Source organism: Oncorhynchus clarkii, unplaced genomic scaffold (genome assembly GCF_045791955.1).
Source record: "Oncorhynchus clarkii lewisi isolate Uvic-CL-2024 unplaced genomic scaffold, UVic_Ocla_1.0 unplaced_contig_11125_pilon_pilon, whole genome shotgun sequence".
NCBI lineage: Eukaryota > Metazoa > Chordata > Actinopteri > Salmoniformes > Salmonidae > Oncorhynchus > Oncorhynchus clarkii.
This window is the reverse complement of record NW_027261086.1, coordinates 230,954-254,431: the sequence shown is the minus strand read 5'-3', so window position 1 is coordinate 254,431 and position 23,478 is coordinate 230,954. Positions and strand designations below refer to the sequence as shown.

Sequence of the window (23,478 nt, the reverse complement as noted above, 5' to 3'; positions counted from 1 at the left end):
CTGATTTGTTGGAAAGGTGGCATCCTATAACGGTGCCACATTGAAAGTCACTGAGCTCTTCAGTATGGCCATTCTACTGCCAATGTTTGTCTATGGAGATTGCATGGTTGTGTGCTCGATTGTATACACCTGTCAGCAACAGGTCTGGCTGAAATAGCAAAATTCCCTAATTTGAAGGGGTGTCCACATACTTTTGTATATTTAGTACATGTGGTTGTACCACCTAGCTATCTTAAGATGATTGCACTAACTGTATGTCGCTTAGTGACTAAAAGATCAATGCAAATATCAAATACATTCCTTCCAACATGCCTTACATCCACAATTTCCTTTGATTGTGTACACCTAAACATACACATACATAAACTTCCCTATTCATCCCGTTTACACCCCCAAAACACACCATCACCCCCTATACTCACCGAGGTGTTCTGGCACTGAACACAGCTGCTGTTGAAGCGGAGTGCGGGCACCCGCTGCTCCACGCCCTGGATGGTGAGCAGACACTCATAGCCCCGCTGTCCTGACTGTGGCTGGGGAAGGTTCTTGGCCCGCAGGGTGATGGGCTTCACCACGTTGACCGGCACCAGGATGCGCTCGGTGGGCAGCAGCTGGGGACACTCCTGTAAAAGCCACAGGGAGAGCTGGTCAGGAGGACCAAAACGACAGGAGCCAGACGTCAACAGTGTGTTACTCCCAATACACACTTGTTTCACACTGTGGATTTGGCATAGTTTACTTTACTCGTGGTTGTCGAGAGAGAAAACGTTAACAAGAAGTATTGACTAAGTTATGATATTTTGGGTTATACTTTGAAGTCAACATCATACCGTAGGGCCATTCTAGGACAACAGTGAAGCAACGTCCGAGTAGAGTTCAACCCTGTTGAAATCTCCCTACAGGCCCATGTCACGCCTCACATCCACAAGGTTAATATAGACACCATATCTAACTGTGAAACAACATTATAAATGGTAGGAATTATGAATGTGTTTTGGCGACTATGGTTGGGTAGTTATATCTGGTAGAGTTAGTGTTGGTTACCTCTAGTGGTTGGGTAGTTATATCTGGTAGAGTTAGTGTTGGTTACCTCTAGTGGTTGGGTAGTTATATCTGGTAGAGTTAGTGTTGGTTACCTCTAGTGGTTGGGTGGCTATATCTGGTAGAGTTAGTGTTGGTTACCTCTATAGCCATTAACAAGGTTTGAATGGCATGTGAGTTGGAGTGGGCCAATCATACCAACGATAGGATATCGATAGGAGGTCAAGAGAGCAGTGCATTATTATTACACTGACTTGTAAATGAACAGTGTCAGTGACATGATAGAAATAGGGCCGTGTGTTTCCATTCACACAACAACAGAGGTTCAATGAAAGCTGCTTCTGCTTTGATAAGAAAAGAGAAAGAGAGATAGAAAGAGAGAGAGGCAGAGACAGACAGAGGGGGAGGGAGAGAGAGCAGAGAGAGAGATGGAGTAAAGGAAAGAGAGAGGCAGAGAAAGAGGGAGAGAGAGAGAGAGACAGAGAGAGAGGCAGAGAGACAGAGAGAGATGGAGAGAGTGAGGCAGAGAGAGAGAGAGAGAGAGAGAGAGAGAGAGAGAGAGAGAGAGAGAGAGAGAGTAAAGGAGAGAGAGAGAGAGAGAGAGAGAGAGAGAGAGAGCATGTTCGGCTCACTTGGCAATTGGGTGTCTAAAATTAACATCCTATCAACTCAGGTGAATGGCTCAGTAAAAATAGTCAGTTGCTGATGGAGATGAGAGGAGAGAATGGAGACAGAGAGACAGAGTGTCCTGATGAAGTTATGTGTCTGTGTTGATGGGTAGAGTCTACAGTGCTGATGAAGTTCTGTGTCTGTGTTGATGGGTAGAGTCTACAGTGCTGATGAAGTTCTGTGTTGATGGGTAGAGTCTACAGTGCTGATGAAGTTATGTGTCTGTGTTGATGGGTAGAGTCTACAGTCCTAATGAAGTTATGTGTTGATGGGTAGAGTCTACAGTGCTGATGAAGTTATGTGTTGATGGGTAGAGTCTACAGTCCTAATGAAGTTCTGTGTTAATGGGTAGAGTCTACAGTGCTGATGAAGTTCTGTGTTGATGGGTAGAGTCTACAGTGCTGATGAAGTTCTGTGTTGATGGGTAGAGTCTACAGTGCTGATGAAGTTATGTGTCTGTGTTGATGGGTAGAGTCTACAGTCCTAATGAAGTTCTGTGTTGATGGGTAGAGTCTACAGTGCTGATGAAGTTCTGTGTTGATGGGTAGAGTCTACAGTCCTAATGAAGTTCTGTGTTAATGGGTAGAGTCTACAGTGCTGATGAAGTTCTGTGTTGATGGGTAGAGTCTACAGTGCTGATGAAGTTCTGTGTTGATGGGTAGAGTCTACAGTGCTGATGAAGTTATGTGTCTGTGTTGATGGGTAGAGTCTACAGTGCTGATGAAGTTCTGTGTTGATGGGTAGAGTCTACAGTGCTGATGAAGTTATGTGCCTGTGTGTTGATGGGTAGAGTCTACAGTGCTGATGAAGTTCTGTGCCTGTGTGTTGATGGGTAGAGTCTACAGTGCTGATGAAGTTCTGTGTCTGTGTGTTGATGGGTAGAGTCTACAGTGCTGATGAAGTTCTGTGTTGATGGGTAGAGTCTACAGTGCTGATGAAGTTCTGTGGCTGTGTGTTGATGGGTAGAGTCTACAGTGCTGATGAAGTTCTGTGTTGATGGGTAGAGTCTACAGTGCTGATGAAGTTCTGTGTCTGTGTTGATGGGTAGAGTCTACAGTGCTGATGAAGTTCTGTGTCTGTGTTGATGGGTAGAGTCTACAGTGCTGATGAAGTTATGTGTCTGTGTTGATGGGTAGAGTCTACAGTGCTGATGAAGTTCTGTGTTGATGGGTAGAGTCTACAGTGCTGATGAAGTTCTTTGCCTGTGTGTTGATGGGTAGAGTCTACAGTGCTGATGAAGTTCTGTGTTGATGGGTAGAGTCTACAGTGCTGATGAAGTTCTGTGTTGATGGGTAGAGTCTACAGTGCTGATGAAGTTCTGTGCCTGTGTTGATGGGTAGAGTCTACAGTGCTGATGAAGTTCTGTGTCTGTGGTGATGGGTAGAGTCTACAGTGCTGATGAAGTTCTGTGTCTGTGTTGATGGGTAGAGTCTACAGTGCTGATGAAGTTCTGTGCCTGTGTGTTGATGGGTAGAGTCTACAGTGCTGATGAAGTTCTGTGTCTGTGTGTTGATGGGTAGAGTCTACAGTGCTGATGAAGTTCTGTGTCTGTGTGTTGATGGGTAGAGTCTACAGTGTTGATGAAGTTCTGTGTCTGTGTTGATGGGTAGAGTCTACAGTGATGATGAAGTTATGTGCCTGTGTGTTGATGGGTAGAGTCTACAGTGCTGATGAAGTTCTGTGCCTGTATTGATGGGTAGAGTCTACAATGCTGATGAAGTTCTGTGTCTGTGTTGATGGGTAGAGTCTACAGTGCTGATGAAGTTCTGTGTCTGTGTTGATGGGTAGAGTCTACAGTGCTGATGAAGTTCTGTGTCTGTGTTGATGGGTAGAGTCTACAGTGCTGATGAAGTTCTGTGTCTGTGTTGATGGGTAGAGTCTACAGTGCTGATGAAGTTCTGTGTTGATGGGTAGAGTCTACAGTGCTGATGAAGTTCTGTGCCTGTGTGTTGATGGGTAGAGTCTACAGTGCTAATGAAGTTCTGTGCCTGTGTTGATGGGTAGAGTCTACAGTGCTGATGAAGTTCTGTGCCTGTGTGTTGATGGGTAGAGTCTACAGTGCTGATGAAGTTCTGTGCCTGTGTGTTGATGGGTAGAGTCTACAGTGCTGATGAAGTTCTGTGTTGATGGGTAGAGTCTACAGTGCTGATGAAGTTCTGTGTTGATGGGTAGAGTCTACAGTGCTGATGAAGTTATGTGCCTGTGTTGATGGGTAGAGTCTACAGTGCTGATGAAGTTCTGTGTTGATGGGTAGAGTCTACAGTGCTGATGAAGTTCTGTGTCTGTGTGTTGATGGGTAGAGTCTACAGTGCTGATGAAGTTCTGTGTTGATGGGTAGAGTCTACAGTGCTGATGAAGTTCTGTGTTGATGGGTAGAGTCTACAGTGCTGATGAAGTTCTGTTCCTGTGTGTTGATGGGTAGAGTCTACAGTGCTGATGAAGTTCTGTGTTGATGGGTAGAGTCTACAGTGCTGTGCATAAATACAACTCCCATCTCCTGGTGAGACAATTTTACTTTGTTAAACTGTGGGCTCAGATAAAGAAAGAGAGGAATTGAGTGAGAACACTGGGAGAGATAGAATGAGAGAGAGAGAATGAGGCAGAGATAATAAGAGATATTATATGGAGAGATTGAGCGAAGGAGAATATGGCAGACAGAGAGAAAAAACTAATAGAGAGAGAGACAGAGAAAGAGAGAGAGACAGAGAAAGAGAGAGAGACGGAGAGAGAGAGAGACAGAGAAAGAGACAGAAAGAGAGAGAGGGAGAGAAAGAGAGAGAGAAAGAGAGAGACAGAGAAGAGAGAGAGAAAGCGAGAGAGACAGAGAAAGAGAGAGAGACAGAGAGAGAGAGACAGAGAAAGAGACAGAAAGAGAGAGAGGGAGAGAAAGAGAGAGAGACAGAGAAAGAGAGAGAGACAGAGAAGAGAGAGAGAAAGCGAGAGAGACAGAGAGAGAGAGAGAGAGACAGAGAAGAGAGAGAGAAAGCGAGAGAGACAGAGAGAGAGGAAGAAAAGAAGGGGAGAGCAGATAAGGTGTCCTCTCGTTCCTGGAGTTGAGAAGTGAAGCGGAGCCGCCACGTTGGCCGATAACACTTGTTTGAAGTTCATTAAAAACCACTTGATTGGGCTACACTGAATGACTGGCTGGCTTGCATATAAAACACTTCATGACACTATTCAAAAAGTCATTATAGATAAATTACAGAGTGGCACAAATAATGTTTGCTTTACAAAACTGAGGAGATATGAATAATTTCTGTTGAAAATGGAGGAGCCCTATTTTCTGATAAGTCTGGATGGCACGCTATGTCATATACACTATAGTGCACTATACATAGAGAATACGGTGTCATTTCAGACAGAAACAAGGTGAACTGGAGGGTACGATCGGTTGTGAAGTGTCTGACATCATTTGTGATATCATTTTGAATGAATCACTGAAGTAAGTTGACTGTCCAAGCGGAACAATTGTGGACTTATACAATGCACATAAAGTCTTTGTCTGTATTCCTGTTATGATTTCACAATAACATTACCGAGAGCTTTTAAAACATCCAATGGAAAGTGACTTCACACCTAGTCAATAACACAGAGAGCTTTAAAACATGATTTCATCCAATGTAAAGTTAGAGTGTAGAAATACTAACTTGTCAGGATGAGGATGATGTGATACACATCATCACACCTCACCACAAATCACACCACACCACAAATCACACCTCACCACAAATCACACCTCACCACAAATCACACCTCACCACAAATCACACCTCACCACAAATCACACCTCACCACAAATCACACCTCACCACAAATCACACCACAAATCACACCTCACCACAAATCACACCACACCACAAATCACACCTCACCACAAATCACACCTCACCACAAATCACACCACACCACAAATAACACCTCACCACAAATCACACCTCACCACAAATCACACCTCACCACAAATCACACCACACCACAAATCACACCTCACCACAAATCACACCTCACCACAAATCACACCTCACCACAAATCACACCACACCACAAATCACACCTCACCACAAATCACACCACACCACAAATCACACCACACCACAAATCACACCTCACCACAAATCACACCACAAATCACACCACACCACAAATAACACCTCACCACAAATCACACCTCACCACAAATCACACCTCACCACAAATCACAACACAAATCACACCACACCACAAATCACACCACAAATCACACCTCACCACAAATAACACCTCACCACAAATCACACCTCACCACAACACCACATCACAAATCACACCACACCAGAAATCACACCACACCACAAATCACACAACACCACAAATCAAACCACACCACAAATCACACCTCACTACAACACCACATCACAAATCACACCACATCAGAAATCACACCACATCAGAAATCACACCACACCACAAATCACACAACACCACAAATCAAACCTCACCACAAATCACACCACACCACAAATCACACCACACCACAAATCACACAACACCACAAATCACACCACACCACAAATCACACCACAAATCACACCTCACCACAAATCAAACCACACCACAAATCACACCACACCACAAATCACACCACACCACAAATCACACAACACCACAAATCACACCACAAATCACACCACAAATCACACCTCACCACAAATCACACAACACCACAAATCACACAACACCACAAATCACACAACACCACAAATCACACAACACCACAAATCACACCTCACCACAAATGTATTTTAATTTACCTTTATTTAACTAGGTAAGTCAGTTAAGAACAAATTCTTATTTTCAATGACGGCCTTGGAACAGTGGGTTAACTGCCTGTTCACGGGCAGAACGACAGATTTGTACCTTGTCAGCTCGGGGATTTGAACTTGCAACCTTCCGGTTACTAGTCCAACGCTCTAACCACCAGGCTACCCAAATAACACCTCGCCACAAGTAACACCTCACCACAAATCACACCACAGTCTAAAGTTAAAGTAGCTCTCAGAAAGCCCTAAACACACACACACACACACACACACACACACACACACACACACACACACACACACAGTAATCGCTGCCTTAGAATACTATTACACAAAGTGATAAACGTCACTAATCACAGGCATACAACGTCTCTGGCATCATCTGTCAATCTGACAAGAGCAATGCCCATGACAGACTTAGAATTTTAGATTTCACTCTGTGCTCAGCCCACCCCACCCCCCCAACCCGCCTTTCAAGAACACCATCCACATATTCCACTTACAGCTTCACCCTATAGTACCTACACACACACACATACTGTCACGACTCCCACCGGCGGTGGCTCCCCTGCCTGTTAGGGCGGTGCTCGGCGGTCGTCGTCACCGGTCTACTAGCTGCCACCGATCCCTTTTTCCTTTTCTGTTCGTTTGGTCTTATTAGTTGCACCTGTCTCTTATTTTGTTTCTTGATTCATGTCTATTTAAGCCTGTTAGGCCCGCCTATTGTTGTGCAGGATTGTTTTCTGTTAGTCAGGGTGTGTGTGTTTGTGTTCCTGTCCGTTTGTGCCCTGTGTTGGGTCGGACTATTTTTCTGTCTATTTATCGCCTGTTGTTTTGGCCGTTTGGGAATCCAAATAAAGACGATTTCCCCAGTATCCTCTGCTCTCTGTCCTCTGCCCTCTGCTCTCTGCTCTCTGCTCTCTGCCCTCTGCTCTCTGCCCTCTGCCCTCTGCCCTCTGCTCTCTGCTCTCTGCCCTCTGCCCTCTGCTCTCTGCCCTCTGCCCTCTGCCCCTTGCCCTCTGCCCTCTGTCCTCTGTCCTCTGCTCTCTGCCCTCTGCTCTCTGCCCTCTGCTCTCTGCCCTCTGCCCTCTGCCCTCTGCCCTCTGCCCTCTGTCCTCTGTCCTCTGCTCTCTGCCCTCTGCCCTCTGCCCTCTGCCCTCTGCTCTCTGCCCTCTGCCCTCTGCCCAATGCTCTCTGCCCTCTGCCCAATGCTCTCTGCTCTCTGCCCAATGCCCTCTGCCCTCTGCCCTCTGCTCTCTGCCCTCTGCCCAATGCTCTCTGCCCTCTGCCCAATGCTCTCTGCCCTCTGCCCTCTGCTCTCTGCCCTCTGCTCTCTGCCCTCTGCTCTCTGCCCTCTGCTCTCTGCTCTCTGCCCTCTGCCCTCTGCCCTCTGCCCAATGCTCTCTGCCCTCTGCCCTCTGCTCTCTGCCCTCTGCTCTCTGCCCTCACCACTCCAGACGATTGTGACACATACTTAACCACAACAGCGGTGACGTCATCGCTGCAATCACCCCCCCCACTCCTCTTGTTTCTCTCTGAGGGTCCGGCCTGGTGTGACCCCCCCAGTAAATCCCCCTGGAGTGAGCATGTCATCACCTCAATAACCCCCCCCCCCCCCCCAACACCAACACCCATCACTCAAGGTGTACTCGAGGCCAAGTGCCTCTCAGTGGGCTTGATGACACCTGTCATATATCCCGGCTTGGATCCCAGCCTCAGATTTATAACGCCATTAAGCTGATATAATGTGTACGTGTTTATTCCCCCCTCCCCCGCTCCCAGTGATAAATAATGACGAGGACAAAAATAAACTGCCCCCCACCCTCTCCTTTGCTTGTCTCCCACACTTACAGCGACTCACACACACACACACACACACACACACACACACACACACACACACACACACACACACACAAGCGAGCACAGGAAGACAGACAGATACATATACACTGGCACACACACACACACACACACACCCCCCCCCCCTCTCCACTGCTTTGCGTGTGGGTGTTCCCAGGCCCCTCCTATATTCTCTCCTGCCACCCTGGCTGTGTGATGTGTTGAGAGATGCTCAGTAGGCAGCTGCTGGCAGCTTTCTGTGGAGAGTGACTGACTCCAAGCAGAACAACAGAATAACTGAAGGGGCTCTTAATATGGAGTCTTCAGAGACGCCATTCTGTTCTGCAAGAGCTGTTTTTGTCAGGACAGGCTATTAAGACCTTGCAGAGGAAGGAAGGAGAGGGAGAGAAAGACCAGAAATGAACCTTTCTATTGTTGATCACCTAGCCTCACCCCTCAGCCAATCACTGAAGAGGATCAGAGAGGAGGGAGGGGGTGGCACTTCAAGGTACATCACTCTGCCTTGGGTACAGAGGAGAGATACTGAATGCCCCCTTCACCTAGTCTCTCTCTCTCTCTCTCTCGCTCTCTCTCTCTCTCTCACACACACACACACACACACACACACACACACACACACACACACACACACACACACACACACACACACACACACACACACACACACACACACACACACACACACACACACACACACACACACACGGTGACTTTCCCATCAATCAATCAGTCACTCCCTGCCATAGCTACATTTCCCACCGAACAGCAGGGCACCTGGGAAGCAATGCTCTCTTCTTATGAAGACACTGTGTTGTCATCACACTGTATCTCAGTGTTCAGTAAAAATCCTCTCTGTCATTCTCTCGCTCTCTCCCTTCTCTCTGTCTCTCTCCCCCTCTTTCCTCCCTCTCTCTACTGAGAGATTTCTAATCCCTGGGACCCACTTAGAATGGATAATTAGCAGCATGGGTGAGTTGTAGAGGATAGAGAGAGAGAGAAAATGACAGAGGGAGAGAGCAGGACACAGAGTGGGAAAAGGTGTGGAGTAGAATGTGGAAACTATTGGCAGAGGCTGCAGTGATCTGGCAGAGACAGAGAGAAAAAGTGACAGAGAGAGGGGTGAGAGAGAAAAGAATGAGAGAGAGAGAGAGAGAGAGAGAGAGAGAGAGAGAGAGAGAGAGAGAGAGAGAGAGATTGTGTGTGTGTGTGTGTGTGTGTGTGGTGTGTGTGTGTGTGTGGAGGTGAGGAGAATCTTTAGCTCCCTGTCAGACTGAGACACACAGACCTGGTGGGCGATTAGCCAGGCCTCCCTCCAACAGGCTTTTGTTTTATCCTCCACCTCACAGCCCTGCGCAAAGACTATCTCTCTTTCTCTCTTTCTCTCTCTCTCTCTCTCTCTCTCTCTCTCTCTCTCTCTCTCTCTCTCTCTGTCTCTCTATCTATCTCTCTCTCTCACTGTCTCTCTCTCTCTCTCTCTCTCTCTCTCGTTCTCCCCCTTCCTCCGTCCCTCTCCCCTCCCTCCCTCCCTCACACTCCATTCATTCTTCTCCATCTCTGTCCCTGGCTCTCTAGGTGTCTCTATCTCCCTCACCCTCCCTCTTCCCTCCCTTACACTCCCATCGCTCTTCTCCATCTCTCTCCCTGGCTTTTTCTGTGCCTCCCTCCCTCCCTCCCTGGCTCTTTCTAGGTGTCTCCCTCCCTCCCTCTCTCCCCTGGCTCTTTCTAGGTGTCTCCCTCCCGCCCTCTCTCTCCCTGGCTCTGTTCGTTCTGGAGCCAAGTCTCTGTTTCAGTGCTATTTGATACTATTTTGATGCCTATTCTCCCTGCCATTCATCCTGACAATATCGGTCAGTCCCCTTGTTCTTTTATTTGAGCTTTTAGTATTTAACATGTGTTAATATCCCCACGTCACTTTAGTACTTAACATGTGTTAACATCCCCACGTCACTTTTAGTATTTAACATGTGTTAATATCCTCACGTCACTTTTAGTATTTAACATGTGTTAATATCCCCACGTCACTTTTAGTATTTAACATGTGTTAATATCCCCACGTCACTTTTAGTATTTAACATGTGTTAATATTCCCACGTCACTTTTAGTATTTAGCATGTGTTAATATCCCCACGTCACTTTTAGTATTTAACATGTGTTAATATCCCCACGTCACTTTTAGTATTTAACATGTGTTAATATCCCCACGTCACTTTTAGTATTTAACATGTGTTAATATCCCCACGTAACTTTTAGTATTTAACATGTGTTAATATCCTCACGTCACTTTTAGTATTTAACATGTGTTAATATCCCCACGTCACTTTTAGTATTTAACATGTGTTAATATCCTCACGTCACTTTTAGTATTTAACATGTGTTAATATCCTCACGTCACTTTTAGTATTTAACATGTGTTAATATCCCCACGTCACTTTTAGTATTTAACATGTGTTAATATCCTCACGTCACTTTTAGTATTTAACATGTGTTAATATCCCCACGTCACTTTTTGTATTTAACATGTGTTAATATCCCCACGTCACTTTTAGTATTTAACATGTGTTAATATCCTCACGTCACTTTTAGTATTTAACATGTGTTAATATCCCCATGTCACTTTTAGTATTTAACATGTGTTAATATCCCCACGTAACTTTTAGTATTTAACATGTGTTAATATCCCCACGTCACTTTTAGTATTTAACATGTGTTAATATCCCCACGTCACTTTTAGTATTTAACATGTGTTAATATCCCCACGTGACTTTTAGTATTTAACATGTGTTAATATTCCCACGTCACTTTTAGTATTTAGCATGTGTTAATATCCCCACGTGACTTTTAGTATTTAACATGTGTTAATATTCCCACGTCACTTTTAGTATTTAGCATGTGTTAATATCCCCACGTGACTTTTAGTATTTAACATGTGTTAATATCCCCACGTCACTTTTAGTATTTAACATGTGTTAATATCCTCACGTCACTTTTAGTATTTAACATGTGTTAATATCCTCACGTCACTTTTAGTATTTAACATGTGTTAATATCCTCACGTCACTTTTAGTATTTAACGTGTTAATATCCCCACGTCACTTTTAGTATTTAACATGTGTTAATATCCCCACGTCACTTTTAGTATTTAACATGTGTTAATATCCCCACGTCACTTTTAACATGGGTTATTTTCACATTGACATGGTTGTGGTCTGGTTACAGTTGGGACTGCCAATGCCGTTGGAACTAGTGCCAATTACATGTGTCAATGAACATCTCTTAATAGTTCCATCCAATTCATCAGATAGATGCTGACAAACTCCTGCTCTCATCCAGCTCGTTAGGGGCCCGTTTGGCCAGGAAATCAACCTGGAGGGCTTTGATAGGTTTTAATATCATGAACACATATTTCATGGGTTTCCATGTCCCCCAGGGAGGTAGTGGGTAGAGGGTCCTCTGATGTGAAGGCATGTGTGGTGTTGTAGCACAATGCCACAGGCAGACAGGGGGAAGACAGGAGGGATGGAGGGAGAAAAGGATTTGATGCCCCCCTCGTTCACCTCAGACAACCCCAGAAGACATACAGTAGATAAAATGGCCCAATGTTGGGAAAATAAAGCTTTTGTGAATCTGAATATACACTAGCAGCTATGGATTCAAACAAATAGTGTTTATTCACATAACAAACGACATATCTGGGCGAGGGGAGCGTGTTCATGCTTTAGATTAGTGAGTTTTTACGTGGGGCTGTCTGCGGCCATTTTGGATTGACATTGTTTTCCATGTCAACAACATGAGCTGAAAAACGGAGTTCGCCGGGCAATGCAACATCACGTTATAGTCTGAGCAGCTCCTGCCTGGCCACTCCCATCGGTTACCCAATGACAACAAAGCCCGGCGTGGCCTCCGGCCTAGCTAGCTTTAGTGATTTATCTTTGTGCATACTAACAGGGGGCTCAGTCAGCGGGAGGCCTCTGCATCACGTCGCTCATTACAAAACATCAGCGGATTACCCAGATCGACTTCCTGAAATCCCTTCATTGGAATAATATAGTGAAATGCATCTATCCCAGGGTCGCCGCGAGGGGCCATCCCACTTGTCTGAGCAAAGTTGACATGTCATTGTCTTCGGCTTGGAGTGGTGGAGGGTTGGGGGGGAGTGTGTGTGTGCGTGTACGTTTATGTGTCTATGTGCGAGTGCACCCGCGCATGCGAGGCAAATCCATTAATTCGCAGTGACGTTGAACGTAGCGACAATCCCCGACCCCCAATCCCGAGGTTAATTAAATCCAAATTAAGCTCGTTAGGCGGACAGAAACACCTGCTTTTTAAAACAACAGTCAAACAAAAACATGTTGGGGAGAGATGTCATTAACGTGCCTATGCTAAATCCCCCCAGCTTTACTTGGGAGCTGGGGTTTTTGTCAGTCAACACAATGAGAAGAATCCTACTATTATCCCTGGGTCAATATTGACCACCAACACAAGTGTTAATTGGATCCTGAAACGCCAAGCTAAGTCTCACCTACTCTCGGAGCAGTTCAAAGAGATAATGAATATCTAATTATTATTTTTTTATTCCAGCTACGTTTATACACGTTGCATGTGCTTGAATCGCTCGGGGCAGAGATGGTGTTCTAATGTGGGATTCTAAATCATGGAGCATAAAACTCATCAAAAGAGGAAAACCCTCCCTGAGCTTGTTCCTGCTTGTCGTGGAGCGCCTGGCAACAGACATCAAGACAGGGATCTTCATCATGGATGCCCTGAGGGCCAGATTAACTACACAGTTCCTCCCCATGCTGCCCTACTGCCATACCTTCCATCAACACCACACAACCCATACACAGACAGACAGACAGACACACACACACACACACACACACACACACACACACACACACACACACACACACACACACACACACACACACACACACACACACACACACACACACACACACACATACACACATACACACACTCCCAAACACACACACACACATACACACACACACACCCTCAAGGCCGGTGTGGTGCCAGGGAGAGAATCCAGGTCTGTTGTGTAGCTCATCAAGCTACACAGTAAAGATGTCTAATTACAGTGAGTCCTGCTTCAAAGGGAAAAGGCCAGTGCCAATACTATTGATAATTCACATGAAATAAGCTGTCATTGGGAATAGGGCTGGGAAAAGGAAATGTTTCATTTTTATTAGATTTGGTGGGTCTGTAATCATCTTGTTGGGCGTGGAGGATAAGCATAGGAAGCCTGAGCCAGATATATCAGATTAAGTATGGTACTGTAGCTGACTCCTTTGCCTTATATGATGCAGGATATACAGTAAGTATGACCCTATCATAAAAACTGTATGTTTGATGGTTTATGGTTTATATGATCACTCACAGACTGTATTATTAAAGATATTCACAAGTGAACCAATGAGGACGCTACATCCTGAATCTCAATAGCCAATGAGACCATAATAATCATAATCAACTCATGTTTACACTTGACCCTTGACCTCTGAAATTACCTCTGGCTTCTTGACTCGTCCCTCCTGGAAGGAGCAGGTGCGTGGGTCGTGGGTGCAGTCATGTCTGTATTTACACCAGTGGCACTGGTAGGGGCTTCTCACACATGACAAACACCTGAGAGAGGAGAAGGAGAGAGTAGAAGGAGAGAGGAGTATGAGAGAGGAGAGAGGGGAAGGAGAGAGGAGAAGGAGGAAGTGAGAGGAGGAGAGAGGAGAAGAAGTAGGAGAGAGGAGAAGGAGAGAGGAGAGAGGAGAAAGAGAGAGGAGAAGAAGTAGGAGAGAGGAGAAGGAGAGAGGAGAGAGGCGTAGGAGAGAGGAGTGGGAGAGAGGAGAGAGGAGAGAGGAGTAGGAGAGAGGAGAGAGGAGAAGGAGAGAGGCGAGAGGCGAGAAAAGAAGGATGAGGAAAGAAGAGTAGGAGAGAGAGAGGAGAAGAAATAGGGGAGAGGAGAGAGGAGTTGGAGAGAGGGGAGATCAGAGAGGAGAGAGTAGGATAGAGGAGTAGGAGAAGGAGAGAGGAGAGAGGAGAAAGGAATAGGAGAGAGGAGACAGGAGAGAGGAGAAGGAGAAAGGAGAAGAATAAGGAGAAAGGAGTAGGATAAAGGAGAGAGGAGAGAGTTGAAGGAGAGAGGAGAGAGGAGAAGGAGAGTGAAGAACAGGAGAGAGGAGAGAGAGTGAGGAACAGGAGAAAGGAGAGAGGAGAGAGAGTGAGGAACAGGAGAGAGGAGAGAGACTATGACATTACTTTAATATTCTTTAGTTATGGGTATCAAACATCAATGATATGTTACAGTTTATAATGACATTTTCAACACTTCCTTTAAAAAAAAATTAATAAGCGTGTAATTCTGACTGTAACTGAGACTAGACATGTAGACTTACGACTTGTGGACGCTGCAGTTGTAGAAGACAAAGCTGGTGTTGGCGAAGACCAGGCCTGTCTCCTTGGACTTGAGGTAGAGCTGAACTATCTGGTGATCAGCTGGAGGGAGGGAGGGAGCATACAGAGAAAAACACTATGAGCAGGGTTAGACCACACCAACATATTAGATTACCTGGGATGTATTCACTAGCAAACAAACAGAACCAAACGGAACATAACGGGGAGAGACCTATCTGAATTTGTTGTACAGAAACGCTTGTTTTTGTTGTGAAATGTTTTCCGTTGCAAAACGTTTTTTAACTGTTTGCAAAGGTGTGCACTAATAATTACACCCCAGCGCACCTCAACCAATGGGAGGGGCTGACTGATTTTATGTCTATATCTACTATATCAGAGATGTACTGACTCTAGGATCTCTAGTCTGAATTATATATCTACTATTTCAGAGATGTACTGACCAGTATCTCTAATCTGAATTATATATCTACTATATCAGAGATGTACTGACCAGTATCTCTAGTCTGAATTATATATCTACTATATCAGAGATGTACTGACTCTAGGATCTCTAGTCTGAATTATATATCTACTATATCAGAGATGTACTGACCAGTATCTCTAATCTGAATTATATATCTACTATATCAGAGATGTACTGACTCTAGGATCTCTAGTCTGAATTATATATCTACTATATCAGAGATGTACTGACCAGTATCTCTAATCTGAATTATATATCTACTATATCAGAGATGTACTGACCAGTATCTCTAATCTGAATTATATATCTACTATATCAGAGATGTACTGACTCTAGGATCTCTAGTCTGAATTATATATCTACTATATCAGAGATGTACTGACTCTAGGATCTCTAGTCTGAATTATATATCTACTATATCAGAGATGTACTGACCAGTATCTCTAATCTGAATTATATATCTACTATATCAGAGATGTACTGACCAGTATCTCTAGTCTGAATTATATATCTACTATATCAGAGATGTACTGACTCTAGGATCTCTAGTCTGAATTATATATCTACTATATCAGAGATGTACTGACCAGTATCTCTAATCTGAATTATATATCTACTATATCAGAGATGTACTGACTAGGATCTCTAGTCTGAATTATTTATCTACTATATCAGAGATGTACTGACTCTAGGATCTCTAGTCTGAATTATATATCTACTATATCAGAGATGTACTGACTAGGATCTCTAGTCTGAATTATTTATCTACTATATCAGAGATGTACTGACTCTAGGATCTCTAGTCTGAATTATATATCTACTATATCAGAGATGTACTGACCAGTATCTCTAATCTGAATTATATATCTACTATATCAGAGATGTACTGACTAGGATCTCTAGTCTGAATTATTTATTTACTATATCAGAGATGTACTGACTCTAGGATCTCTAGTCTGAATTATATATCTACTATATCAGAGATGTACTGACTAGGATCTCTAGTCTGAATTATTTATCTACTATATCAGAGATGTACTGACTCTAGGATCTCTAGTCTGAATTATATATCTACTATATCAGATATATACTGACTCTAGGATCTCTAGGTTAATGGAGGGGTCTACAGAGACAGTCTGTCTGCTCCTGTTCTTCTGTCTGGTTTCCTAATGAAGGACTGTGTGTTAATGAAGGGGTCTACAGAGACAGTCTGTCTGCTCCTGTCCTTCTGTCTGGTTTCCTAATGAAGGACTGTGTGTTAATGGAGGTGTCTACAGAGACAGTCTGTCTGCTCCTGTCCTTCTGTCTGGTTTCCTAATGAAGGACTGTGTGTTAATGAAGTGGTCTACAGAGACAGTCTGTCGGCTCCTGTCCTTCTGTCTGGTTTCCTAATGAAGGACTGTGTGTTAATGGAGGGGTCTACAGAGACAGTCTGTCTGCTCCTGTCCTTCTGTCTGGTTTCCTAATGAAGGACTGTGTGTTAATGGAGGTGTCTACAGAGACAGTCTGTCTGCTCCTGTCCTTCTGTCTGGTTTCCTAATGAAGGACTGTGTGTTAATGGAGGTGTCTACAGAGACAGTCTGTCTGCTCCTGTCCTTCTGTCTGGTTTCCTAATGAAGGACTGTGTGTTAATGGAGGGGTCTACAGAGACAGTCTGTCTGCTCCTGTCCTTCTGTCTGGTTTCCTAATGAAGGACTGTGTGTTAATGGAGGTGTCTACAGAGACAGTCTGTCTGCTCCTGTCCTTCTGTCTGGTTTCCTAATGAAGGACTGTGTGTTAATGGAGGGGTCTACAGAGACAGTCTGTCTGCTCCTGTCCTTCTGTCTGGTTTCCTAATGAAGGACTGTGTGTTAATGGAGGTGTCTACAGAGACAGTCTGTCTGCTCCTGTCCTTCTGTCTGGTTTCCTAATGAAGGACTGTGTGTTAATGGAGGGGTCTACAGAGACAGTCTGTCTGCTCCTGTCCTTCTGTCTGGTTTCCTAATGAAGGACTGTGTGCTAATGGAGGTGTCTACAGAGACAGTCTGTCTGCTCCTGTCCTTCTGTCTGGTTTCCTAATGAAGGACTGTGTGTTAATGGAGGGGTCTACAGAGACAGTCTGTCTGCTCCTGTCCTTCTGTCTGGTTTCCTAATGAAGGACTGTGTGTTAATGGAGGTGTCTACAGAGACAGTCTGTCTGCTCCTGTCCTTCTGTCTGGTTTCCTAATGAAGGACTGTGTGTTAATGGAGGGGTCTACAGAGACAGTCTGTCTGCTCCTGTCCTTCTGTCTGGTTTCCTAATGAAGGACTGTGTGCTAATGGAGGTGTCTACAGAGACAGTCTGTCTGCTCCTGTCCTTCTGTCTGGTTTCCTAATGAAGGACTGTGTGTTAATGGAGGTGTCTACAGAGACAGTCTGTCTGCTCCTGTCCTTCTGTCTGGCTTCCTAAGGAAGGACTGACTCCATGTTTAATTCAACAGGCCGACATAGACATCTCCTCCCCCAAAGACAGGAAGAGAAACTTGTCGTCTCCCTCCCTCTCTCTGTCACTCTTGTCTTCTTTTACCCTTCTTCGCTGCCTCTCTCTGTCGCTCCGGTCTTCGTCTCCGTTCCCTCTCTCTTCTCTCTGTCACTCCCGCTCTCTCTCTTTCCCTCTTTCCCTTTGTGTTCCTCCTGTCTTCCTATCCCTCCTCTCTCTCTCCCCTCTCTCTCTCTTGCTCGCTCTCTCTCTAACAAAAGGGGTGAATCGTTCATCAATCACGGTAAAGTGTGGCTGACAATGAATCTGTCCTAATTAGAGCACCTAAATGTTACCTTGATGCCTGCTAGGCTGCTATCACTAGCTCACTACCCCCTCCCTGCAGGGCCCCTCGGCCTCTCTCTCTCTGACACTGCCTGAACAAGATGGCTGCCTAATGAGGCACTCCATCCCTATCCATTAGTGTGGTGTTTCCTAAAGGACAAAATACACAGACGTGTGTGTGTGTGTGTGTGTGTGTGTGTGTGTGTGTGTGTGTGTGTGTGTGTGTGTGTGTGTGTGTGTGTGTGTGTGTGCGCGTGCGTGTGTGTGTAAGAAGTGGTGTGGTAATTAGTAACCTTGCCTGAAGACTTGTGTCAGCTCATCGACCTAACGCCTTTAGCTCAGCAGCCTAACACAGTCTTGCTCCATGCAGCCAAGTCAGGTTTAATCTCAGACAGTCACATACATGGTAACATGTTACTGCGGCATCAACAGCTTTTTGGGGAGGCAGGGTAGCCTAGTGGTTAGAGCGTTGAACTAGTAACCGGAAGGTTAGCGAATGTCTTTTAAATAGTTTTCTCTACATCAGACTTCATAGTGAATGAACAGGAGCTGGAGAGAAAGCTAGCCTAATGTAAAGGTCGTCATTGAAAATAAAAATGTGTTCTTAACTGACTTGCCTGGTTAAATAAAGCTAAATAAATAAATGACATGATGTTCATTTGGCATAACACTGAACACATGTTCCTAATTCCCCTGAGTACCCTTTACTCTATCAGTTATACATCTGTGCATAGGTTGTGTGTGTGTGTGTGTGTGTGTGTGTGTGTGTGTGTGTGTGTGTGTGTGTGTGTGTGTGTGTGTGTGTGTGTGTGTGTGTGTGTGTGTGTGTGTGTGTGTGTGTGTATGTATGTATGTGTGTGTGTGTGTGTGTGTGTATGTGTGTGCAACAGGATGTGTGTGTATGTCAGTGTGTGTGAAGGGTTAGGTAAAGGTATTGTGTATAAGTAGGTGAGTGGGCGTGTCTGTTTCGTGTGTGTGTGTGTGTGTGTAATTGAGTCCGGGTTTGGTGTGAAGGTGTAATAGCCCATGTACACTGTAAGTGCCCCCTCCCCCGTACTGTAAGTGTGTCCCCCTCTGTACTGTAAGCAGGGGTTTAGTGTGTGTTAGGCCTCAGTGGGTCCCTCAGCCCTGTAATTTCATGGTGGCCTGCTTGCCCCGCTCCCAATACTTATAGGTGTTATTATTCATGCCATGCTGTACACAATCCCACCGTTGGGCTCTCACCCATCTGAGGCCACTGCCAAAAAGCCAGTCATCTGCTAATTTAGCTAGTGTATGGTTATCCTAGGCTGAGTCCCAAATGGCACCCTATTCCCTATGTAGTGCACTACTTTTGACCAGGCTCTGGCCAAAAGCACTACATAGAGAAACGGGTGGCATTCAGGCAGCCTCAACATCAACAATAACAATGAAAGTGTCCATGTGAATGGCCTTTCTCTCTCTTCTAAGGCCTTTAGTCCTTCCCACCTTTACATTAGGCCAGCAGATTTCTCTCCAGCTCCTGTTCATTCACTACGAAGACTGATGTAGAGAAAACTATTTCAAAGACATTCGCTAAATGTGGTAAACAAATAAACATCTGCAGAGTATTGGTAGGAGGAATAATTCAGGGGGTTTTCTTCCTCTTTTCTCTTTAGCAGGATTAGCGTTGTGCCACCGTGAACCAACAGCTAGCGGTAGTGCTCCCTTACTACTTTTGAGGAGGCGGTAGCTTAGCCAACGTGAAGCAGCAGCTAGCGTTAGTGCTCCCTTACTACTTTTGAGGAGGCGTTAGCTTAGCCAACGTGAAGCAGCAGCTAGCGTTAGTGCTCCCTTACTACTTTTGAGGAGGCGTTAGCTTAGCCAACGTGAAGCAGCAGCTAGCGTTAGTGCTCCCTTACTACTTTTGAGGAGGCGTTAGCTTAGCCAACGTGAAGCAGCAGCTAGCGTTAGTGCTCCCTTACTACTTTTGAGGAGGCGTTAGCTTAGCCAACGTGAAGCAGCAGCTAGCGTTAGTGCTCCCTTACTACTTTTGAGGAGGCGGTAGCTTAGCCAACGTGAAGCAGCAGCTAGCGTTAGTGCTCCCTTACTACTTTTGAGGAGGCGTTAGCTTAGCCAACGTGAAGCAGCAGCTAGCGTTAGTGCTCCCTTACTACTTTTGAGGAGGCGTTAGCTTAGCCAACGTGAAGCAGCAGCTAGCGTTAGTGCTCCCTTACTACTTTTGAGGAGGCGTTAGCGTAGCCAACGTGAAGCAGCAGCTAGCGTTAGTGCTCTCTTACTACTTTTGAGGGGGCGTTAGCTTAGCCAACGTGAAGCAGCAGCTAGTGTTAGTGCTCCCTTACTACTTTTGAGGAGGCGGTAGCTTAGCCAACGTGAAGCAGCAGCTAGCGTTAGTGCTCCCTTACTACTTTTGAGGAGGCGTTAGCTTAGCCAACGTGAAGCAGCAGCTAGCGTTAGTGCTCCCTTACTACTTTTGAGGAGGGGTTAGCTTAGCCAACGTGAAGCAGCAGCTAGCGTTAGTGCTCCCTTACTACTTTTGAGGCAGCGTTAGCTTAGCCAACGTGAAGCAGCAGCTAGCGTTAGTGCTCCCTTACTACTTTTGAGGAGGCGTTAGCGTAGCCAACCTGAAGCAGCAGCTAGCGTTAGTGCTCTCTTACTACTTTTGAGGGGGCGTTAGCTTAGCCAACGTGAAGCAGCAGCTAGTGTTAGTGCTCCCTTACTACTTTTGAGGAGGCGGTAGCTTAGCCAACGTGAAGCAGCAGCTAGCGTTAGTGCTCCCTTACTACTTTTGAGGAGGCGTTAGCTTAGCCAACGTGAAGCAGCAGCTAGCGTTAGTGCTCCCTTACTACTTTTGAGGAGGCGTTAGCTTAGCCAACGTGAAGCAGCAGCTAGCGTTAGTGCTCCCTTACTACTTTTGAGGAGGCGTTAGCGTAGCCAACGTGAAGCAGCAGCTAGTGTTAGTGCTCCCTTACTACTTTTGAGGAGGCGTTAGCGTAGCCAATGTGAAGCAGCAGCTAGCGTTAGCACTCCCCTGCTTCTTTTGAGGCGCGGCAGCGTCTTCATTATCTCCACATGGAGACGTCTGGGTATTATGAAAGATTACCAGTCCTCCAGGCAGCTGCCCAGATGTGTGCACTTTTCAATTATACCTGGGTTAACCAACCACGTCGAGGAGGAGAGAAGCGAGGGATGAGAGAGGGACAAGAAAGCTTAGCTCGGAGAATGAATGCTGTCAAAAGCGTTTTCTGGCAGCGGGATTCATTTTTAACCGCTCCTCCCCTTCACTTTGCCTTCGAAATGAGTCCCGGAGAGGTGGAGTGATCTGCCCGCGCTCAGGGCTGTTGGGGTCCCACATGTCTCTGTCAGCATACCTCCTCGGTGAGAGAGTAAATAAATAAACGCTCTGTAATGACAGTTGATTGGGTGACTAAACACGTTCTAGGGCGCTGCTCCGAGGGCTTCCTGGCTACGATGGGTAACAGGGAACGTAAGCCCTCGTAACCCCAGACCACACGAAGACCCAAATGAGACGCAAATCAGTTCCCACATTTAGCAGGTCCCTGGCTTAATGAGTTAGTGTTTTTGCTTCATACTTAAACTAGTTAGTGTTTTGGCTTCATCAGTAACACCTCCAGAAGCGTCAATACACTCATGTAAACCACGTAAAAATAAATACAAATAAATAACATACTCAAAAGCAAAACCGAGCTCTTTGATTGGTCTGTAATCAGTCAGGTATCTTATGCTACAGACCTTTGTCTACGATAATGCGAGGCACCTCCTTCTCGGCAGGCGAGCTGCACCTGATGCGGTTCCCCTCCACCAGACCGTCCATCTCAGCCAGGTCCTCAAAGGTACAGTTGACCCCTGCAGACAACTCTGGGACGTTATGGGCCTCCAGGATCAGCTGTGGAGAGAAGACAGAGGGGGGTTACATATGGCATCAGGGGAGAAGAGCGGAGTAGAGGGAGGGGGTGGAACGGTCCTTTGTGGCTCAGTCAGTAGAGCATGGCGCTTTCAACGCCAGGGATGTGGGTTTGATTCCCACGGGGGATCAGTAGGAAAATATATGCACTCACTACTGTAAGTATCTCTGGATGAGAGCGTCTGCTAAATGACTCAAATGGCGTGAGAATTGGGAGATATTCCATTAGTAGAATTGGGAGATATTCCATTAGTAGAATTGGGAGATATTCCATTAGTAGAATTGGGAGATATTCCATAACTGAGTAGCAGTTCACCCTACATCACATCACACATCAGTATAGGCTCTGGTGTCCCAAATAGCACCCTGATCCCTATGTAGAGCACTACTGTTGATCAGGTGGCCCATATGGCTTAGTTCAAAAGCAGTGCACTATATAGGAAAAAGGCTGGCATTTGGGACTCAGCCTATATTAGCACATCACAACAGAAACATCAACATGACAGGATGTCTTCAGAGAGGCAGGAAGTCTTTCCTGTCCAGAGGACCATCTACGGCTCTCGCTGACTCACCCATCCATCAACTCATTCTGACATGAATACCTTTTCAATGGACATGAGAGAGAAAGAGAGAGAGCGTGAAGGAGAGGGAGAGAGAGTGAAAGAGAGAAAGTGAAGGAGAGGGAGAGAGAGTAAAGGAGAGAGAGTGAAGGAAAGGGAGAGAGAGAGTGAAAGAGAGAAAGTGAAGGAGAGGGAGAGAGAGTGAAAGAGAGAACGTGAAGGAGAGGGAGAGCGAGTGAAGGAGAGGTAGAGAGAGTGAAAGAGAGAGTGAAGAAGAGGGAGAGAGATAGAAACAAAAAGACAAGGAGAGAAGAAGACAGCAGGACATGTTTGTTGAGCATCAGCTCTGTGTTTTACAAAGGCTGCTGGCGATTCTTTGACTGTTTGTCATCTGGTGAACAGTTGGAGGCCAATGCCCTCCTTGCTCTGTCCCCCTGGGCTACCCACCATGCCCTGCGGCAGGCCGCGCCAATTTCACATCCCACTTCTACGAGTACATGTCCATGAGAGAGAGGGAGGGAGGGGGGAAGGAGGGAGGGAGGGGATGAGCTAGGTGGAAAGGGAGAGGAGGAAGGTGAGAGGAAATTAGGTATGGGGGGGGGGGGGGCAGAAATGAAGGGAAGAAAGAGGCAGGATGAGAAAAGGAAGGAGAGAAAGAAAGAAACAGTGAAACAAGTATGCAAGCAGGCAGGAGGGAGGGAGGGAATGAGGAAGAGAAGGATGTAGATTCCTGTTGTTGATAGTGCTGAGTAAACTGCCCTCCTCTCTAAAGAGCAGAGGATGAGTGGGGGGGGGGGGGTACTTGACGAGTAGAAAAATAGTCCTTGAACAAGTCAGAAAGGGGGAGAAAAATATGAATGGGTCAAGACCAAAGTATAAATATTGAGGTGGCAAATAGAGGAGGCCTTGCATCCATTCTGCTGTTGGCCGCAGCACATTTCTAATACGGAGCCAGAGAAGCTCCTGTACGA

The 23,478-nt window shown here is 45.8% G+C and overlaps 1 protein-coding gene across 1 annotated transcript in view; it reads right to left on the bottom strand.

Annotated features, from left to right (window-relative positions):
• Positions 1 to 23,478, bottom strand: part of LOC139404707 (plexin-A4-like) — a gene marked incomplete at its 3' end in the record, with an annotated part of 127,270 nt that overhangs the window by 10,034 nt on the left and 93,758 nt on the right. Inside the window, exons 6-9 of the mRNA XM_071147338.1 lie at positions 21,776 to 21,929; positions 14,780 to 14,879; positions 13,901 to 14,015; positions 423 to 623 (exon numbers count right to left, since the gene is read on the bottom strand). Coding sequence (XP_071003439.1) covers positions 423 to 623; positions 13,901 to 14,015; positions 14,780 to 14,879; positions 21,776 to 21,929 — 570 coding nt within the window. The remainder of the gene's footprint in view (positions 1 to 422; positions 624 to 13,900; positions 14,016 to 14,779; positions 14,880 to 21,775; positions 21,930 to 23,478) is intronic.